Source organism: Dicentrarchus labrax, unplaced genomic scaffold (assembly GCF_905237075.1).
Source record: "Dicentrarchus labrax unplaced genomic scaffold, dlabrax2021, whole genome shotgun sequence".
In the NCBI taxonomy this organism is placed as follows: domain Eukaryota; kingdom Metazoa; phylum Chordata; class Actinopteri; family Moronidae; genus Dicentrarchus; species Dicentrarchus labrax.
The window spans coordinates 4,470,633-4,490,488 of NW_026136706.1; the positions used below are offsets into that span (position 1 = coordinate 4,470,633).

Consider the following 19,856-nt stretch of genomic DNA (forward strand, 5'->3'; position numbering starts at 1 on the left):
GTTAATTATTGTGCATGGTCACTTTTTACATAAATACATTTTAAACCTGATCAAACTCACATCGCCCTGATGAAGTGGATTAGTTGAGCTTTTATAACTAAAGAAATGATTCAACTGTTCCTCTGATGCTTTAGGAACTGGGTAATGTATGTATTCATCAAATGATTGTTTTTTTTTTTTACTTAACCCTTGATTGTTGTTTTTTTTTAGTAGCATGTGCTTTCATGTTAAAGACAAATACTTTAAAGCTACTCTTCAGTGTACTTAAGTACAATTAAGGATGGCCTACCATTTTCTGCTACTTTACACTCTACATTTATTTGATAACTTTGATCACTGCGGATTCAGATTAACTCAAAATATAAATCAACTAATAAAACTGATGTATTATTGTTGATTAAACTACCCGGCATCATATAAAGTAATTCAAATACAACAACATAAAAACACATTAATGCATCGATAACTGAGTTCATCATTTGGGTTCATTTTACAGTCTTTGAATATAATATCATTTAAAATCCCTAAAATGTGTCACTTAATACTCGGTCGACCTGGCTATTTATTTTGAAAGCGCGACCGGAAACACAGCTTCCGAATCTCTACTGCGCTTGCGTGAGCTGTAAAACAACAACGCCGCACCGCCCTCGACCGGAGAGTCCGTCCGAGCCGAGCCGAGCCGAGCCTGGACGAGGAACTGACGGTACCTCGAAAGAAAACAACGACCTCAACCATGTCCGCTGCTTTTATCGCCACCTTCCTCCTCTTCTGCCTCCAAACCAACCCCGGTAGGTTCTTCTAGCTGACGTTAGCCATCTTTGTTTTAGACGAAATCAATCGCGTTTGTTGCCGTTAGCTTGCTGGCTAACCGTTAGCCCCGCTGTAGCTGCTTCATGTTGGGACACACACACACACACACACACACACACACACACACACACACACACACACACACACACAGCAGCAGCTGAGGCTGTTTGATGTTTACTGTATAAAATCTGACTTCACTTCATCAGTGGCTGCATTCAAAACCTTAAACCTAACTAAATGTGTGTGTGTGTGTGTGTGTGTGTGTGTGTGTGTGTGTGTGTGCGTGCGTGCGTGCGTGCGTGTGTGTGTGTTATTAGAGAAAGAAAAAGTAGTTATTCTGCAGCAAAATGGTGTTCAGTGTATTAGTATCACTGCTGTGTTATAGGATTGTTTGAATGTGAAATGAGGTTCATATTTAATGTAATCATATTTAATGTAATCATATTTAATGTAATCATATTTAATGCAATCATATTTAATGCAATCATATTTAATGTGATCATATTTAATGCAATCATATTTAATGTAATCATATTTAATGCAATCATATTTAATGTAATCATATTTAATGTAAATGTTGGTGTGTTCTTTATAAAGGGATGTAACAGTACAGCTGATTTACCGTACTGGGTTTGGGATTTTTCTCCCCATAAATGAAGATTGAAGATGAATTATGAGTTTAAATAAAAGAATACACTTTCTCTTTTTTTACTAATTAAAGAACCATTTGTTTCTGAGCTAGGGTTATGTAAACCGTGCTTATTGTAACCCCAATTTGTATAATAAATACTTAATGTAGGTAAATGTGCGTAGTGACATTGCAGAACCGCACATTGTTGTGCTCTCGCTGCGGTTTACACACACAGGTCCACACAAGCTCAGAAGAAGTGGATCGGTCTCAGTTCCAGGAACCGCTGACAAACAGCTTTTTGTGTACAAAACAAAGAGTTTGTAGCGTTCATCTTCTTTCTTGTTTGATACTATGAGAGAAACAGAAAGTACCTGCTGTGCACAGTGACATTCTCAGTTCCTGCTTCCTATTAAATTTGGATGGATCGCAGTCATCGTACAGACAATGGGTGGGTGACGGGGTTTCAGTAGTTCTGGCAGTATGAGGAGTAAAAGCATGTTCACTCAAACAGTAGTTGTAGTGTAATTCTGTGTGGGATCTATCTAAAGTCCTCAGAACATACCATAATCCTAACAGTGTTACCCGCCTGATTGAAGCTGCATTGTAATGTGGCTTTGTGAACAGTATAGAAACAGCATCGCTTCTCTAGAATCTGCTGCACCCAGATAAGCTCCTGTAATACCCAGAATTAGGGCTGCCCCAATAATCGCAATACTATCGAATTCACAATACAACGTTCAATAAGTTCAATAAAGGTAAAATGTGACTGAACAGCGTTTTAATGAAGTACTGTCGCGCTGCGGAGATCCCCTGATCTACAAATCTGTCTCCAGATGTAAGACAACATCACAATTTTAAGAAAGAAATTAAAATTGTGACTTCCTACTCATACGTCTGTCGAATAGCGCAATATGCCCTACCCAGAATGCAGCACGACATGGACACCTGAGCCTGCACGGGAATCTTAAGAACGTGACGTTAAAAATGTGAATATTTGACTGCAGGTGTCTGTTAACACCCTCACAAACATGTGTCACATGGATATCATCTGATGGGCCTGTACTTCCAAAGAACTCTGGCGTGCTGGTGAATGTTTTGCCTCCATCAGTCGCTGCTGTCGTCTAAGAATAACCCCAGCCACCGCCTGCGAGGAGTTTGTTCCTCATTTCTACCGATGGACAGATTACTGACGTCGGGACCTTCGATTTTCTGAGGAATCGAGAACGATGTTTGAACGCGAGGCTGTTCAGTGGACTACAGGATAAAAGTCCGTAAACTAAGAAGCGGGTTTTGGTTTGGGAACTGTCTGACGTCTTTATTTTAAAAAATGAGAAGTTGTATTTACGAAAAAATAATGTTTTGGAGCTTATTCCACCTCCTTTTCCCCCCAATGTTTTATCTGGCTGAGCTCTTCCTGACCTTGGAGTAAAAATGAAGTAGGAGTGATATAATCTGTGTGTGTGTTTTATAAAAGCAGCAGCAGAAGAGTTGGCAGAATTGAGCCATTCTTTCTTTCTTTTTAAATCTCTTGCAGGAAGTCTGATCCAAAAATAAGCATTATTGAATAGACTTATTCATGCAGAGTGAGAAATATACTGCGTTCATGGTTCTTTTGTACAATGTTTGAGGCACATTTATGGTTACAGTCTGTATCTACGTGTGTGTGTGTGTGTGTGTGTGTAAAGGAATGCATTGTCATATGCTTAAACAATGCTTGAGTCAAAGACGACGTGTCTTTCTTTAGCTTAATATTCAGCATCAGATATTCTGTGTGAATGGAGGGAGTACCACTGTAACACAGGTTTCTACAGGGTGTGTTGCATTATGGGTTTATTTGTTATCTCATTGTTGCTAAGCTAGCAAGAGTGAAAGTCCATTTACAATGAGTCTGTTAGAGTTAGCCAGCCATAAAAGTTTTTCTTCTGAAGCCACGGATGAAATGAATTTGTGGGGGGGGAGCGAAGTCCAAAAGCATCTCCTGACGTCTTTACTGTAGAAACAAATCATCTCGTCAAGCAGCTGACAATTACTGCTGTCACAGATGATTATAATCTTAATATTAACCCCCCCCCCAAGAGCCAGACAGTGTGAGAATGTGACTGATAGACGGGCTGCACAGATGTGTGCTTTAATGGGTTTATTTCATGTTTCACTTCCAGAAGACTTCAAGGATGAGGACCCTCTTCTCTTTAGATTACCACTATCTCAGGGAAACATTCCCTGCTGCACTACTGGGAACGCTTGTCGTCTTTTTTCCATAACAAGATGTTGGGAAGGGTGCAGTCGTCTTATAATCAGGGTCTAGATTGTGTTTGAGTAAACTGTGTTTGTTGATTGTACACACGTACTCTCTTCTCTTCTGAAAGATCTCAGTGAGATTACCCCGATTCAGTAAATGTCTTTGAAATCATGCGCAGCTTCTTTCCCTTCATCATCTGATGTATTTGTGGAGTCACTGTTTCATTTTCCTTTTGACTGGGGTTACGTTTCACTGGGTGAATCTTTATTACAGTTTCACTCGTAATGGTGTGCCACTCCTTGAAAACAACTAATCCATTGACTCTTAGTGCTACCAAGTCTGTATCTGCAGTGCTTTTACCTAAAGGACGGTGCCTACAGCTGAAGTTGGAACGTACCTTTCGTCTTCATTGCTTTTTAATTATTATCAGACTCTCAGTGTCTAAAGAAAGTTGTCTGGGTTTCCAGTTGTTTGAAGTGCTTCCACCCTCTCCTTTTGCCCTTTTCCCTGTATAACAATTAGTATCTTTAACATTGCAGTACAGAATTAGGTCAGAATTCTTAAATAAAAGGATCTTTATCAGTGTTTACTTGAAACTCTCCCCGGACTTCAGGGGCCAGATGTTTAAACAACCATGCGTGTGCCATTTCCCATAGATAAACTGGTATTTATAAAAGTGTGTGTGTGTGTGTGTGTGTGTGTGTGTGTGTGTGTGTGTGGGTAAAATGTCACTCAAAGGCACATTTAGAGAGACTGATTTTAAATTATTTTTGTGTGGTTATTTTTATTTACATTGGATCCATTATTTGCTTGTTAATGATCTACTAATCTTCGTTGTGAAGCACTTTGTAAACGGCTCTGTCAATATGAGCTGTAGAGATTAATCATTCATCCCCTTGCTGATGTTTAATAATGACGAGAAGTGGGTGGGGTGGGTACAAGTATCAATACCAGAGCGGTTATTTAAGGGCGTTTTTACAGTACAGACTTTTTATTACCTGAAGTTGAAATAAGGCTCGTGCTTGTCCGCTCGCTTCCAGGGTGACAGAGATTTTTAAAAACAAAATGAGGAGTACGTGCAGCTTTATAAATTTGCCGAAAAGAATTTGTCTGCATTTTTCTGTCCTTGTGGCTACACACAGTTAGTCATGAATCAACAGCGTTTTATGCATCTGGCCTCTGTTGTAGGCCTCAAAACATAGTAATAGTTTGGGCTGCGATATGAATGAGTCACACAACTCACAGCCGTTCACAACACACATGTTCTGGTGTGTTTATTCGTAGTCCAAAGTTCACTGCTTTTGTTTCAGTCCTTGTAAGACAGTTGGTGAGTCATGTAAAGCCCGAGGAGAAACAAACATGGAGAAACCCCATTAGGATTTGATCTGCTATGGAATGGGATGTTAATTGCTCTTGTAGCTGAGAAAGTTGGTAGAGAGAAAAAAAAAAGTAATTTCACATGAAAAGGACTGGGAGGAACTGAGTCAGTGAGGAAACATTGTGTAACCTCTTCAGCCAGAATCCTGCCAACTCCACAGGGGACCTAACATGCCGAGACACATGCACACAAACACAAATCCCACACAGGAAACACTGAGCCGAGCCACCTAAAACTCCCTGTATTTCTACTTTTAAATGTTTCCTGTGTTTTTGCTAAGTACCGCGTCAGTCATGCAGGAGATCGGAACATCTTTCATCTACTTTTTTTTTTCACTCAGTTTTCCCCCGTTTTAACCTTCAGGTGTTATTGAGCAGAGTTTCTGACGTTCCCTCGGTACAGATTTATTCTCCGTACACAAGTGTGAGCAGCCTAAATTATTTTTTTCGTTTAGTTCCTCTTTCGTTAGGTCACATTGTTGTTGGCCGCAGATTTGACTTTTCCAGTCTGGTTTTTTTGCACAAGTCTCTTCTGATATTACTCAAGACGCTTATGAACACATTTCCCACTCTACATTGTTCTCCTTTTGATTTTCATATTGACATCATTAATATTAATGTGTGTGTTTATGGATTCTTTCTGTTTGTATCGGTCTCTTTTGGGGGAATTGAGTGCACCCGCTAGATCCTGAGCATCAAAGGATGGATATCATACGCACAATGTTTCTTCTTTTTCTTCTCTAAAAACCCCAGTAACATCAAAATGCTCATGAATATGTAATTAGTATTTTTTTTATTGCTTTGAAACTGCATAAAAAGTCCTCTAAGTACTAACTTTACTTTATTGCACATTTGTAAGCAGTATACAAACATTAAATAAATGGTTTATCACACACTATAATAGGTAGAGGCTGCTCTATAAAATGATCAAAAGAAAGTAATAGTACTAATATATAATGTCTTCATAGGAAAATTTGTAATTGCTAATAAATACTGCACATTAATACTCTTTATAAGTGGAGTTTGTTAAATAAATTAAATATAGTTTGCTAAATAGGGGGATGGAAAGGAAAGACGTCCAAACACATTTTAGGAACACGTGTTGCTGTCGGGTCCATTTTTACACTCTCACTTCCAGCGTTGTCTGGTTTTTCACAACAGTTCTTGTTATGAAAAGTTTCACTTTGACACAGATGCTATGTTCGCATGTTGTGCACCTCCTCCGGCCGCAAACGTAACAACTTTTTAACATACAAACTTGTTAAAGGATACCTCTGGATGCCAGCCTGGGTCATGTGCAAACCCACACCAACAATGAATGTATGACAGTGTATCCAAAACCTGATATATCTTCTTCCTCTGTGCCATAATGGGGATGTCACGATACCAGAAATTTAGTAGTCGATATTACGGATGTAACGAGAACTGATGCTTCGGTACCAAGTCGATACCAAAATTTTGTAAACCGAAGGTACTGAAGCCCCACATATGCCCACAAATACTCTAGCTGGCCGTTAAATGCCACAGGAAGAAGAACATGTCTGCTGTACAGGTGATTTAAAAAATGTAGCACATCTGGGTTCAGTGATGATCAGCAAAATCATGGATATAATATTGAATAATTGTAAATAGCAGTCTAATATTTATTGTATTATGTATTATGGAAATAGTATTTAGTGTAGGTGTATGTTAACTAATTATGAAACGGTCTCAATATAATACTGATGCCTCTATATGACCTACAAATTAACACCATTAGCGAGAAGCTTGGCTGTTTCCACGTAGCTGCCTCTGGGTCGGATTCCCCTCGACATCAATGAAACGAGGCGGTAGAAACACTATCGCTTTTGTCCACAGGGGCCGCCAGAATCAACACAAAGGGTCCTCGCAGGGGTTTTAATGATTAAATTCTGTGTTTTGACGACGTCTGCTGCAGTTAGCGTAGACTGTGTTGTCATGTGGGTTTTTCCCCTTGTTTGTTTCAGTCGGAGCAGAGGTGGCAGCTCCACAGAACGTGACCATGGTGACGTTAAACACCAATTACACACTGAGCTGGGACTGGGACCAGAGTGCCGGGAGTCACGCCGTCACCTTCACCACAGAATACGTGGCGTAAGTCTCACTCACATACATCCATCATACACGAGGGAGAGAAACTAGTCCCACTGAGAAGGAGCAGCATGTTGGCTGTGAACCTGTAAAGCTCTAGATGAACATATTCTCCTGCATCTTAATTCTGGATAAACGCTGAGGTAACTGCAGCATTAGCAGTGTGGTTTCAGAGGAGGTCGGCCCACCACTTCAGTCCAGGGTGTAATGTTTCAACAGCTGTTGGATGGACTGAAATCTGGTACAGACATTCGTGTATGAAGAGAGCTCCAGCTGCAGATGGATCAGTCATAAGTGAATTATTTGTTCAGTAAAAGTCTGTTTATGTGGTTTCCAGTGAGATGTTATTGAGTTCATATACTTTGCTTTAGAAAGCACATTAAGTCATATTTAAATTGGAAATTATAATCCTATTATTCTTTTTTTAAAATAATATATTTTTGAATGAATGAATTTAGTAACAAAAAAAGAACCGATAAGAGTATTAATTAAAAAAAACGGGTTGTGCAGGCACTCGTAAGAAAACCATCTTCTTGCCAGCACATATGATTCATGTTTCCCAATAGGAGCGATTTGTAATCACTTTAAGAATTAAGATTTCAGAACATCTGAAGCTTTCTTCCTGCACGGCCCTTACAAAAATACGTGTTAAGCTCCCATACACATCTCTGAATGCTTACTCAGTGAAACATTTTAAATATAAGTTAACACCCTTTGTCCAATGGACTTCACCACGTCTGCTAATGATCTCCCCTTTAATCCATTTTACAATCAAATTGTCTTTGCCATGAGCACCACTGCCTCACAGAGACAAAGGTCTGTAGCTGTACACTCTTAATGTTGTTTTTCTTTAATTGTGTGTGGTCAGCTCAGTCCAGCTCTGTGTAGTGAAAAACAAAACTGCTCTTGTGGTCCAAGTTAATGCATTGAGCGTCCCAGCTGTCCTCCAAGAGAACTGTGGGTGCAGTTTGTGGCCAGTGAAAATGTAATTCAAACACAACTGCAGGAAATGACTTGAAAAGTCTTTACTGGCAAACCGAGATAAAAGTTGACTTGCAACCAACAGTTCCTCATACTTCACTCATCAAAGGACGTACGGGCAAGCTTCAGTGTGGATTGCATTTTTTTTTTTTTTTTTGAATGTAAAATGTCAGAGCCTGTTGAGGCCTGATGAACTAATGTGTCTCCGTCTTGTGCAATGTTTTAGACGGAAGAGGTATCAATGAGATTGCATTCCTGATTTCTTATTGGCGGCGACTATCAGACTCTATCTCAGATGAAAACAACCTTATTAGTCTTTCCACTCTTCCAGTAACAATAACCAACTCTGGTTTGGTCGAAATGAATCCTTAATTCACAGAGTTAATAATGATTAATGTTGTGAATCCAGTTTATACTTTCGAGATATATTTAGTGTTTTCAGTTACCATGTATCAATGCTTTACATTTTCTTTTTCCCTCTTCATCACAGGAAGTTCAACCTGAAGTACAAAAAAAAGGATCCGAAGTGGTTAGTTGTATGCGACAAGACATCACACCACTCATGTGACCTTACCCATCGTAACCTGAACTACCTAGGAATCTACATGATTCGTGTCTGTGCCAACGTGAACGGGAGTCACTCTGACTGGGTGCACATGGAATTCTGCCCTGATAAAAATGGTGAGAGGTGGGGTGAGAAGCAGATGAGTGGAGGGAGGGCAAGAGAGAACGAGTGTCTCTCAGTGTTCAGGCAGATACTTAAAGTTTCCAGCAAAGATGTTGAGATCTCAGGTGGCGCACCACAAACTACAACAGAGAGAGTAGAGAAGGAACTGAAGAAAAGAGCGTACAACCACAAAGTGATGTTGAGCAACAATGCTAGGAAAAAGGTAACCTTTGAAAACCACAGTGTAGAGTTCAGTCAAGATTTTGTTAAAAACAGAAGTAAACATCTCCGGCATTATTGAACACAGTTTCACCAAGAACACTGTACACAGCTGTAGAGAAATCTGGACTGATTGGTTCATGCTTTTTTAAAAATGGATTCTAAATGTACAATTATTTCTTCATGTGCAGCGACACACATAGTGACCTACTGAGATCAGATAAAAGTAATAGTGCTGGTAGCCTCGGACCCTATTTTAATGATGAAAGCTTAAACAACCAGCCTAAGGTGGTCAGTCTTATTGTTGTGTTTTTGTGGGCCGTATTTATGTTCTGTATGTGGAAATGACACATGAACAACATCGGACTGTGGGCGCTTCCAAGCTCACCTGCCTGGTTGTTTGATTTAGGTACGGCGGTGCTTTGTTTCAAAGGGTTAGGTGAGGTAGAATATACATCAGAGGGTGTGGTACTTCTTAATTAACTCATGTTGTGGTTGACACAGAGTGGCACGAATATCACCTTTTAACCAACCAGTCTGCGAGTGTAGAGGTGTGTGTGTCTCCAATCAGAGGTGGCAGATTTTTTCAGGGTGTCCTGCTGCCTTTACTGAAGTTCCTGCTATAATCACATTTTTTGATCCCAAATAAATGCATCTACTGCTTAGATGCATTATTCTATTCTTGCCACACATTTGCTGCAGGTATCTAGTCATAAGTTGAGGAGAGAGTCACTAACTAGGCAGCAGAGTGATGTTGATTATGAGACATATTTACCATCAACAACTGGTTTTTGCGTTGCCTCATTTGAATGAGCCTCCTACCTGTGTGAGCTGCACTGGGAACCAAAATACAACACAGACATGTGTCACGCTCATTTCAATTTGAGGGATTTATTTAACTGTGATGTTAGAAGATAGAAAACTTATTATCAGGGTCTGCAGGGTCTTAAAATGTCTGTAAATTTCTTGTTTTTAAATGTGTTTTGGGAATTCTTCTTCTAATCACAACTAAAAAATTATCATATCCTGGTTCTCATATCTTGTCTCTCTCTTGTTCCTGCTAGCTGCTTTGGGTCCTCCAAGCAAAGTGAACCTTACTCTTGCTGGAAGTACCCTGGATGTTTCAATTCATGACCCTTTGGACAGCACAAACACCTCCATGAAGGAAAAGATTCCCCTGCTGTACTACCACATCGTCTACTGGGAAGGCTCTGCACACACACAGGTAGGCACGTCAGCCATCTGACAAACACGAGGCCCACGCGTACGATTTATACGAAGCCATATGAATATAAACGAATGTTTCCTCAGACTGGAGCTTTTGCTGCCTTTTTATAGCGCCTCTATTTAACATAAATTCCCCTGTTGCTGTAGGTATTAAAAGCCTTTGGTTACCTCTCCTACAGAAACTTTGTTCAAAAAAAAGCAAGAAAGATCCTCACAGATGTTACAGCAGGGTAAAAAACCCAAAAGTTCACACTTCCCATTTCTCTTCAGTCCCTAAAGACACCTGGAGAAACCTCAGAGCCTGCAGCCGCAACATTATCTATTGTCATAGACTCAGAGCTGCCGTGTTAGCAGAGCACCTGGTGTCTGTGTTCGTGTTACGTATGTTCAGCAAAGTGTTTGTTGGTTCATTGGTTTTGACTGGTGCCCTGTACACCAAACAGAGGTGTTTCCTGTCTGTGCTACAAGACGGCGGAATCTCACGCGATAAAGTGTGTACAGCTTCCTGTCTGGTGCCTTGATTTCCTGCCAGCTGTGATAACATACAGGTTATATCGTACAGAGTCTTGAAAGTTTGGAAAAGGCTTCATTGGAAGAGTTTTGCTTCTTTAAGGTTAGAAATGTGCTTGAATTCGAGTATGCTCTTTTAAAAAAATGCTTGATTTTCAAAATAATCACTCATGTAAAACAAAAATATTTTAATATTTGAACTGAAACCATCCTGCTGTGATATTTGTTTGTTTCCTGGGATGTTCACTCCTCATTTATAGCTAGACTCTGGAAATTAGCAATCATATCATCAATACATAAAAACAATTTAGATGTGATGATAAAGGCAACATTTTGGTTTATGTACCTTGAAACACTGTCTGCAGGGTCTTAAAAAGTCTAAATAATCCAAATGTTTAGAATTGTAGGCCTTAAAATGTCTTAAATGTGATTTGCGTTCTCCGTCTCACTTTTAAATGCGTTTTTGGGACCATTTTGTAGTGATCGTGTCGTAGCAACTACAAAGCAAAACCACCATGTAACCAATACCAGTAGGTCTTCGATTGAATTCATAATGGTCTTTAAAATGTTTTGAACTGAACCTGTTGACACTAACAGAATCCCAGGGAAATTAAAATGCTGTACGGATCCTGTATATAAAGCAGGTGTATTAAAACTGGTTTGACAAGGAAGAGGTAGGTGAATTATAAAGTCCTAAAATAACCCGTAGCTGACGCAGAGTTGAGGAAAATGTCATAGGATTTGGATGAAGGCCAGAACACACCCAAAACGCCAGCAATCATAAACAGACTGTAAAATGTGCTGCAGAGAGACAACCTATCAGACTCCTGCTTATTTTCCTACATAGTACTACACAATATTCTCTCATGTTTTTATGTTCTACAGTCGTGAACATTTAGCATAATTCTGCAGGGTATTTTATGAAGATACATAAATGAGTTATACATTAAACAATAGTAATAATAAATAATAATAAAATAAATAATATTCATTGTAGAAAACAGAGAAAATGTGATGCGGAATAATGAAACTGTACAAATGTGTACAATGCTAAATATAAACTTCTTATTATACATGAACTTATCATGTTTCAATGGTCCAGTATATGTTAATTTAATTTGATCAACCAAGTGAAATTATAAATGTTAATGGCTGCATGTTTTAAATGACTGTAATTTCTCTCTAGTTCTCCGTTTGAAAAACTTTTATAACCATTTAATTTGCTGTAGTCCCGCGTTATTCTAAATAGTGGTTATTGTTGTGAAAGGCCCAGTAATATAGAGAGCAGTTAATGTAATGTGACATATCTGAGTGAAACAGAATATGTGGGCCTGAGCTCACTTTGAGACATATTTGACTACGTTCATTGGAAATATGATTCATTAATTTTTTTCTGACTGATATTCAGAGACACGCCTTTAACCCACAGTATCAGCCTGCTCGCTGTTATGAGCCACAATCTAATGATCGGTTAGCCAGAAAGTCACCTCAAATCACATTTTGATTTTAAAAATGTACATATACAGTATTTCCCCATTCACAGGATGAGTCAGAGAGGGATTTAAGTATATGCATACTCAGAAAGGATGTTTTGACGTATATTTCACATACATAAAAACGGGACTCCTTCAAAATCTCATCATTGATCTGTGGAAAAGGATGATTTAAATCTGAAATAGTTATTCATAGCTTCTCAGTTCATCTGGCCTGGCTGGTATTTTTGGGGGTAAAAGCCATGAATCAAATCAGAAATACTTTGTCTGACGCAAGGCGAGGGGAAATTAATCTTCAACATCGCTTTCACATAACAACAAAGGTACAAATGTCGCAAAAACACACGCATACCGTTAAAAAAACTATATATTAACAGTACAGAATTAGAGCAGTTTGGCTGTAAAGTGCAAGTATGTGCAAGTGTTAGAGTACAAATTCCTTCATAGAGCGCAGTTTAATGTTTAAAAAAAAAAATTCTATTTATTTATAACTATTTGTCTTGAAAAGTTTCCACCCCAGCTTAGTGTTGGGACACTGCAGGTTAATGTAGCAATACTCATATTGGGCCAGTGATGGCAAGAGAGCACAACACAGACATTGCCTCACTGTGTCCTGGCACTAAAACCGCATATCCAACACTTACTTTCTTCACTTAAGTTGCCAAAGACAAAAGGTGTAAAAAGACAGAAAAAGGACATTTAGATCAAATTCACGCACAAACAAAAACAACATACATGTTTTTTGAAAATTTTACTCTTAAAAAAAGCCAACAGATGAAGTTATGGTCAGAAATACAAAAATAAGTGTATGTTTAATGAAGATTTACAACTGCAGGCAGCCTCATCTTCCTTTGTCAGTTGTATATGCGTTAAGGTCATTGCAGGCTTAATGGCTTTACAGACATATGCTTGTATTTGAATGAGAATCGAGGGAAAACCGAAGCCGTTTGCATACTCTCAGTGCCTCGTGCCTCGCCTGCATAGCCCACATTTGTCTTTAAAATACGACCTGATCTGTTGTTAATGCGCCTCAAAGGCACACGGCATTCATCTCAGCAGACGACCATCAGTCAGAGAGACGGGGATTACGTCTGTCCACACATTCGTGATCACGTTAATGTACCGCAGTTATCTGAGCAGATATTGGAACACCCCAGCGAAGACAGCTAAATATATGTGATGTTAGAAAAATACAAAGTTGAATGCATAGAAGTGGGTAATTTGGTACAATGATGTAATGATGTGGTTGAATGACGGCTCTGCTGAAAGAATTCCCTCAATATTTAACTTCCTGACATACAGTGGGTACGGAAAGTATTCAGACCCCTTTTAAAATGTTCACTCTTTGTTTCATTGCAGCCATTTGCTAAAATCAAAAAAGTTCATTTTATTTCTCATTAATGTACACTCAGCACCCCATCTTGACAGAAAAAAACAGAAATGTAGAAATTTTTGCAAATTTATTAAAAAAGAAAAACTGAAATATCACATGGTCATAAGTATTCAGACCCTTTGCTGTGACACTCATATTTAACTCACATGCTGTCCATTTCTTCGGATCCTCCTTGAGATGGTCCTGCTCCTTCATTGGAGTCTAGCTGTGTTTAATTAAACTGATTGGACTTGATTAGGAAAGGCACACACCTGTCTATATAAGACCTTACAGCTCACAGTGCATGTCAGAGCAAATGAGAATCATGAGGTCGAAGGAACTGCCCAAGGAGCTCAGAGACAGAATTGTGGCAAGGCACAGATCTGGTCAAGGTTACAAAAGAATTTCTGCAGCACTCAAGGTTCCTAAGAGCACAGTGGCCTCCATAATCCTTAAATGGAAGAAGTTTGGGACGACCAGAACTCTTCCTAGACCTGGCCGTCCAGCCACACTGAGCAATCGTGGGAGAAGAGCCTTGGTGAGAGAGGTAAAGAAGAACCCAAAGATCACTGTGGCTGAGCTCCAGGGATGCAGTAGGGAGATGGGAGAAAGTTCCACAAAGTCACTGCAGCCCTGCACCAGTCGGGGCTTTATGGCAGAGTGGCCCGACGGAAGCCTCTCCTCAGTGCAAGACATATGAAAGCCCGCATAGAGTTTGCCAAAAAACACATGAAGGACTCCCAGACTATGAGAAATAAGATTCTCTGGTCTGATGAGACCAAGATTGAACTTTTTGGCGTTAATTCTAAGCGGTATGTGTGGAGAAAACCAAGCACTGCTCATCACCTGCCCAATACAATCCCAACAGTGAAACATGGTGGTGGCAGCATCAGGCTATGGGGGTGTTTTTCAGTTGCAGGGACAGGACGACTGGTTACAATTGAAGGAAATATGAATGCGGCCAAGTACAGAGATATCCTGGAAGAAAACCTCTTCCAGAGTGCTCAGGACCTCAGACTGGGCCGAAGGTTCACCTTCCAACAAGACAATAACCCTAAGCACACAGCTAAAATAACAAAGGAGTGGCTTCGGAACAACTCTGTGACCATTCTTGACTGGCCCAGCCAGAGGCCTGACCTAAACCCAATTGAGCATCTCTTGAGAGATCTGAAAATGGCTATCCACCAACGTTCACCATCCAACCTGACAGAACTGGAGAGGATCTGCAAGGAAGAATGGCAGAGGATCCCCAAATCCAGGTGGGAAACTTGTTGCATCATTCCCAAGAAGACTCATGGCTGTAGTAGCTCAAAAGGGTGCTTCTACTCAATACTGAGCAAAGGGTCTGAATACTTATGACCATGTGATATTTCAGTTTTTCTTTTTAATAAATTTGCAAAAACTTCTACATTTCTGTTTTTTTCTGTCAAGATGGGGTGCTGAGTGTACATTAATGAGAAATAAAATGAACTTTTTTGATTTTAGCAAATGGCTGCAATGAAACAAAGAGTGAAAAATTTAAAGGGGTCTGAATACTTTCCGTACCCACTGTACATCCAAAGTTTGTCTGTAGTGTGCCGGCTCCCTAAAAGGTCTCGTTTGTCCCGTGTGTCCTTCAGGCCTCAGGAGACCAGACGTTGACCACCAGTGCCAACCTTGTGACTTTGCCAGACCTGAAGTCCTGGACTTCGTACTGTGTGAGCGTCCAGTCTCGCTATGAGTACTACAACAAGAGCAGCAGCTTCACCTCGCCGCTCTGCATGCAGACCGCAGGTAACACGCTTTACACCTGCACACTCACATTCTGCCTGTTGCAGAATTTCGGGTTGGCGGTTACGGTTGGAGTACGTCTCTGGGAGGTAAATAATGTGACATGTTGTAAATGTGTGTGTATTTTTTTAATGTAGGTGCTATTCCGTGGTGGGTGATCTTTCTGTCCTTCCTGGGCTCTCTGATTTTCTTCTTCACCATCGTGCTGCTCGCAATCTTTGGCTTCATGAAGATCTACAAGACCATCAAGACAGTGTTTTACCCCTCCAACCAGCTGCCCCCACACCTCAAGGAGGTATGAAGCCACAGTTTTACTTATAACTATATATATATATATATATATATATATATATATAGTGAAAGAACATACTATAGTTGACCTACAGATGCAGCAGCTGACTGTCCAAATCATTTGCATTTCAGCATGAGAAGCTTTAAATTGACCTCACTTGAGTTTAAATTCCACCAGAACATCTCATCTCAATCTGTCTCCTCTTCCTCTTCCTCAATGTGCTCCTCCCTCCAGTATCTTTGTGACTCTCCTGCGTCTGATGTCCCTCGCCTGCTCGCCTCCCCCGATTCAGAATCGGAGCTCTTGTGTGATAAGGTGATAATCTGTCCAGTCCAAGTCCTGGAAATCCACTTCCCGCCCCCTGAGGCCCTGGCGGCGCCTCCATCGGGCCTGGAGCCAGACAGCAGGTGGGTTTACCCTCTGAGGCAACATCAGCTCATGTGTTCCTGCATTTAATACAAAGTTACTCATTTGAATGCCAGTGACAACGTCTTTTAATGTGTAAGATATTTTTTAAATCAAAAAGTGAATTAATAAACCTTTTTCCTTCATTTCCAGCGGCAGACACAGCCGTCAGGGCAGCAGTGGCAGCGGAGACTCAGGAGTTTACTCCACGGGGGGCAGCTCTGGCCTGCGGCAGCCCAACAGCAATCAGTCCGGTGTGTCCGGTCAGTCCATGTTGAGTGCCGAAACCTCCTGGCAGGGCCCCTTCGACTCGGAGCAGGTGAAGATGCGGGACATGACTCCGGGGCTGAAGAGGCAACCTCTGATCACTGACGAGGGCATTGTAGACATGTGTGTCTGAAGGCACGCACGCACGCACGCACCCCAAAAGACATTTGTTTGTTGGGAAGAGCATGAAGCTAGGATATTGAGGAAGGGGAGGAGGAGGAGGAGGAGGAGGAGGAGGTTTGAGGTAAATGTGCAGCGTGCCTTTTCTCCAGCTGTCACTGTGAAACAAGGAGAGCAGTGTGTAAAAACGACTACTAGAAAACACAAGATGATTGACAGACTCACTGTGGTGTCTCTGTGTTTCCAAGGGTGTGGTCACGCTAAAGACTGCACTGTTTATATTTTTTTTCTTGCATACACACTCATGTGACCTACTTTCTGGTGCCATGCAGGAAGTTCTGTCAGTGCTAATCTGAGTGAATGTGGCTGAGAGTAACAGTCTTTATTAATAATGCTTTGAATATCTGTTTTACTGTCCTATTGCTTTAATGAGTTAACATAAGAAGCTTAAAGGTGCTAATTAGGGAATATTGAAATAAAGATAAGTTACTGATGTGACTGCTCTAACAGCACTGTTGTAGTTGTAGAGAAGTGGGGAAATGCACCGAGCTGTCAATCAGGATGTAAAACCCTTTTTATAGCATCAGGTAACTCATTAAAATCCAACTTAAAAGAAAAGTGAACTACCTATCAGCGGAACTATCTAAAAAAAAAGGTCACGTTGTCCATCCTGAATTATAGTCGATGGTCGGGTCCAACAGTGCAGCAGTAAATCCTCCTTTGTGATGGTTGTGTTCAGTTTTTATTTTAAATTGAGGTGTTTACTCAACTGTTCCTAGTGTCTTACTGATGGTTGTGTTTTATTTAGCCTCATTGATGCAAATGGAGTGGTTAAAAAAAATAATAAGGAAATAAAAACCGCTGCGGGGTAACGCAGGACAATTCGGCAGCACTGCAGGCGGTGCTGGTGATCGCCAGTTCAAGCTGAGACCTGCTGACATAGTGAGTTTTAACATTATCGTGGTGTTTAACATTTTGCTCCAACGTCTCTGTGTGTGTCGATTACAAGAACTTTAAACAGGTTTGCCCTGAAATCTGTTAATATCCCAGCAATCCATCCAAAAGCACTTCGTATGAAACTATTTCTGTGTTGTGTCTCTGTGTGTAAAACGAAAGAAAGATATGAGTTTAGTTTTTTTTCTCATCCAATCAGCAAAGGAATTCAGCATGATTTTATGAAACCTACCAGTAGGCACTATTATGAAAGCAAAGTTTAGTGTGTGTGTGTGTGTGTGTGTGTGTGTGTGTCTTGAGAGCAGCTTTTGATTTTAACCTTGGAGCATTTGGAGTACTATTTTCTTTCTTCCATTTATGATTCTTATAGAATCTTGGCGCCATATTATATTTAGTTTGTTCTTATGACACATTTTATTTGTATCAAAGACATTTTCTTCATTTTTTTTTTAATCAAAGCTTTATTCCTTCCACCTGTGTTCATCTTTCATGTTTCAAACTTGGTTGAATTTACATACTTATGATTCCTGTTATGTTTTACCTCACACGCTTATCTAGATCACTTTCTCTGTGAATTCAACAATGACCGAAAGAAGAACGCTTATTTTGTGAATAGGTAGAGCGGGTACAGGGTCGTCTCTGCTCTGTGGACTATATTTTATTAAACAACGTTCATCGCTTCCATCTGCTTTATAACAACAAATACAGATTGCCTTTTTCCTGTATCTGCAAAACTAGGATGTATGGGTGACATTTTGAGGCAGCAAGAAAATACATAAAAAAGGAACAAGTGAAACTGATTCCCATTTAAAACTTAATGGGAATAAATGTTAACAAAACAACCTCTAAGGTTTTGGATAATTCTTTAAGAGCTGTTGTTTAACCTTCATTTCTCAAATCTTTGATCCAGTCTGACGTCATCCTCGTTGCAGAATTTCCACTCTGCATTGCCTCAACATGTTGCCCGTCAGCGTCTGTTGTCATGTCTGTTGAAACTGTATATAAACATATTGTGAAGCGGTGTGCTGGTGCAGTGGTGATGTCGGTGTGCGTCTCTGGTCTCACATCCACTGTGCTCATGTTAATGAACAATCATAAAAATGAAATAAATCTCTTCTTATACCAAACCCTGGTGTACAAATGAGTGGTTTTTAGTGTGAGTGGATTCTTGAACACACGCTGAGCTCAGGACTGACACATTGGTCCTGGGGTTGAAGAGTCAGTTTACCCATATTCAGGGATTTTTCTGCTTTCTTGTCTCACTTGTTCCGGTCTTTGGTCTCAACTGAGTTTCAAATAGATGCAAAGTGCCGTAATATCTCAACCACTGTAATACAAATATCTTTCACACTGTTAGAAACAGAAATTCAACCTTTATCTTAAATCTAGCCCTCATTTTTAACGGTGTTGAGAGAATAAATACACACCAAAAATAATAAAAACAAACCAGCAGACAGCAAAAACACATAAAATCAGCTACTGAAAGACTAATGGGCAACATTTAAGCAGGTTGTTCCTATTACAAGCAATGAAAACTCAGTTATTTGAGATAGACTTTATTAAAATAAGTTTTTTGGTCACTTTATTGAGCTGAATTTATGAATTTGTACTTCTTACAATAAGACACAGTGACTTTGTCTTACATGAAGGCACCAGAAAGATTCTTTCTTTCAAACACTGGGACGAGACGACTTTCTATTAAACTGAGAAGTTGTGCGAATGGTCTTACTCTTAAAAGAGTTGCTCCTCTGCTGGGATATTATGTAAACCATTCTTGTAAGTTAGATATGTTTTCTTTAATTTAACCAGGCACTGAGAACAACTAAAGACATGAATAAAGAACAAGACAAAAACATCGTAGAGGAAAACATGATGAAAGATGAGGATGGTTAAAGTGATAGCCATTAAAAAACATAATGTAATTCAGTATAAAAATATATAGAGCAAAAATAAATAAATACCAAAAATACAAAATAAAAGCAGAATATAAGGGAATAAAAAGTAAAGTAAAAAATTTAACAAAAATGCCTCCTTAATAATACACAAATGCTTCTCTTCTCTGCTTCACTAAAAATAAACCAATAAACAAAATAACAAAATAAAAGTGTACTATAAGTGTAAGTGAAAACAGTTTAATTCAACTTTAAATGGGAAATATCTTCTAATGTTGTAGAGAGGTTTAACTGTATGTTCTGGTGATTTCTATGGTGTCATAAAAAATATACAGTACACATTTTAACATCCAACGTCCCTGCTGCCAGAAGATGGAGCCATTGTACGCTGAATAACTTCAGTGAGAGGGTTAGACTATCTGTTTATATTACAACTTCATCTTGATGTGATCTGCATCAAATATACAGTTCATGATACTTTGAAAAGATAGATTTTTTATCACATCTTTCCATATTTACAC

The 19,856-nt window shown here is 39.7% G+C and overlaps 1 protein-coding gene across 1 annotated transcript; it reads left to right on the forward strand.

The window, feature by feature from the left end:
* Positions 1 to 616: 616 nt before the first annotated feature.
* Positions 617 to 18,570, forward strand: il10rb (interleukin 10 receptor, beta). Its single transcript, XM_051403919.1, has 8 exons — positions 617 to 788; positions 7,043 to 7,169; positions 8,638 to 8,828; positions 10,098 to 10,258; positions 15,255 to 15,408; positions 15,543 to 15,700; positions 15,932 to 16,104; positions 16,256 to 18,570. Exons 1-8 carry the CDS (start codon positions 734 to 736, stop codon positions 16,500 to 16,502), a joined length of 1,266 nt encoding a protein of 421 aa, XP_051259879.1. The 5' UTR covers positions 617 to 733; the 3' UTR covers positions 16,503 to 18,570.
* The last annotated feature ends 1,286 nt before the right edge of the window (positions 18,571 to 19,856 follow it).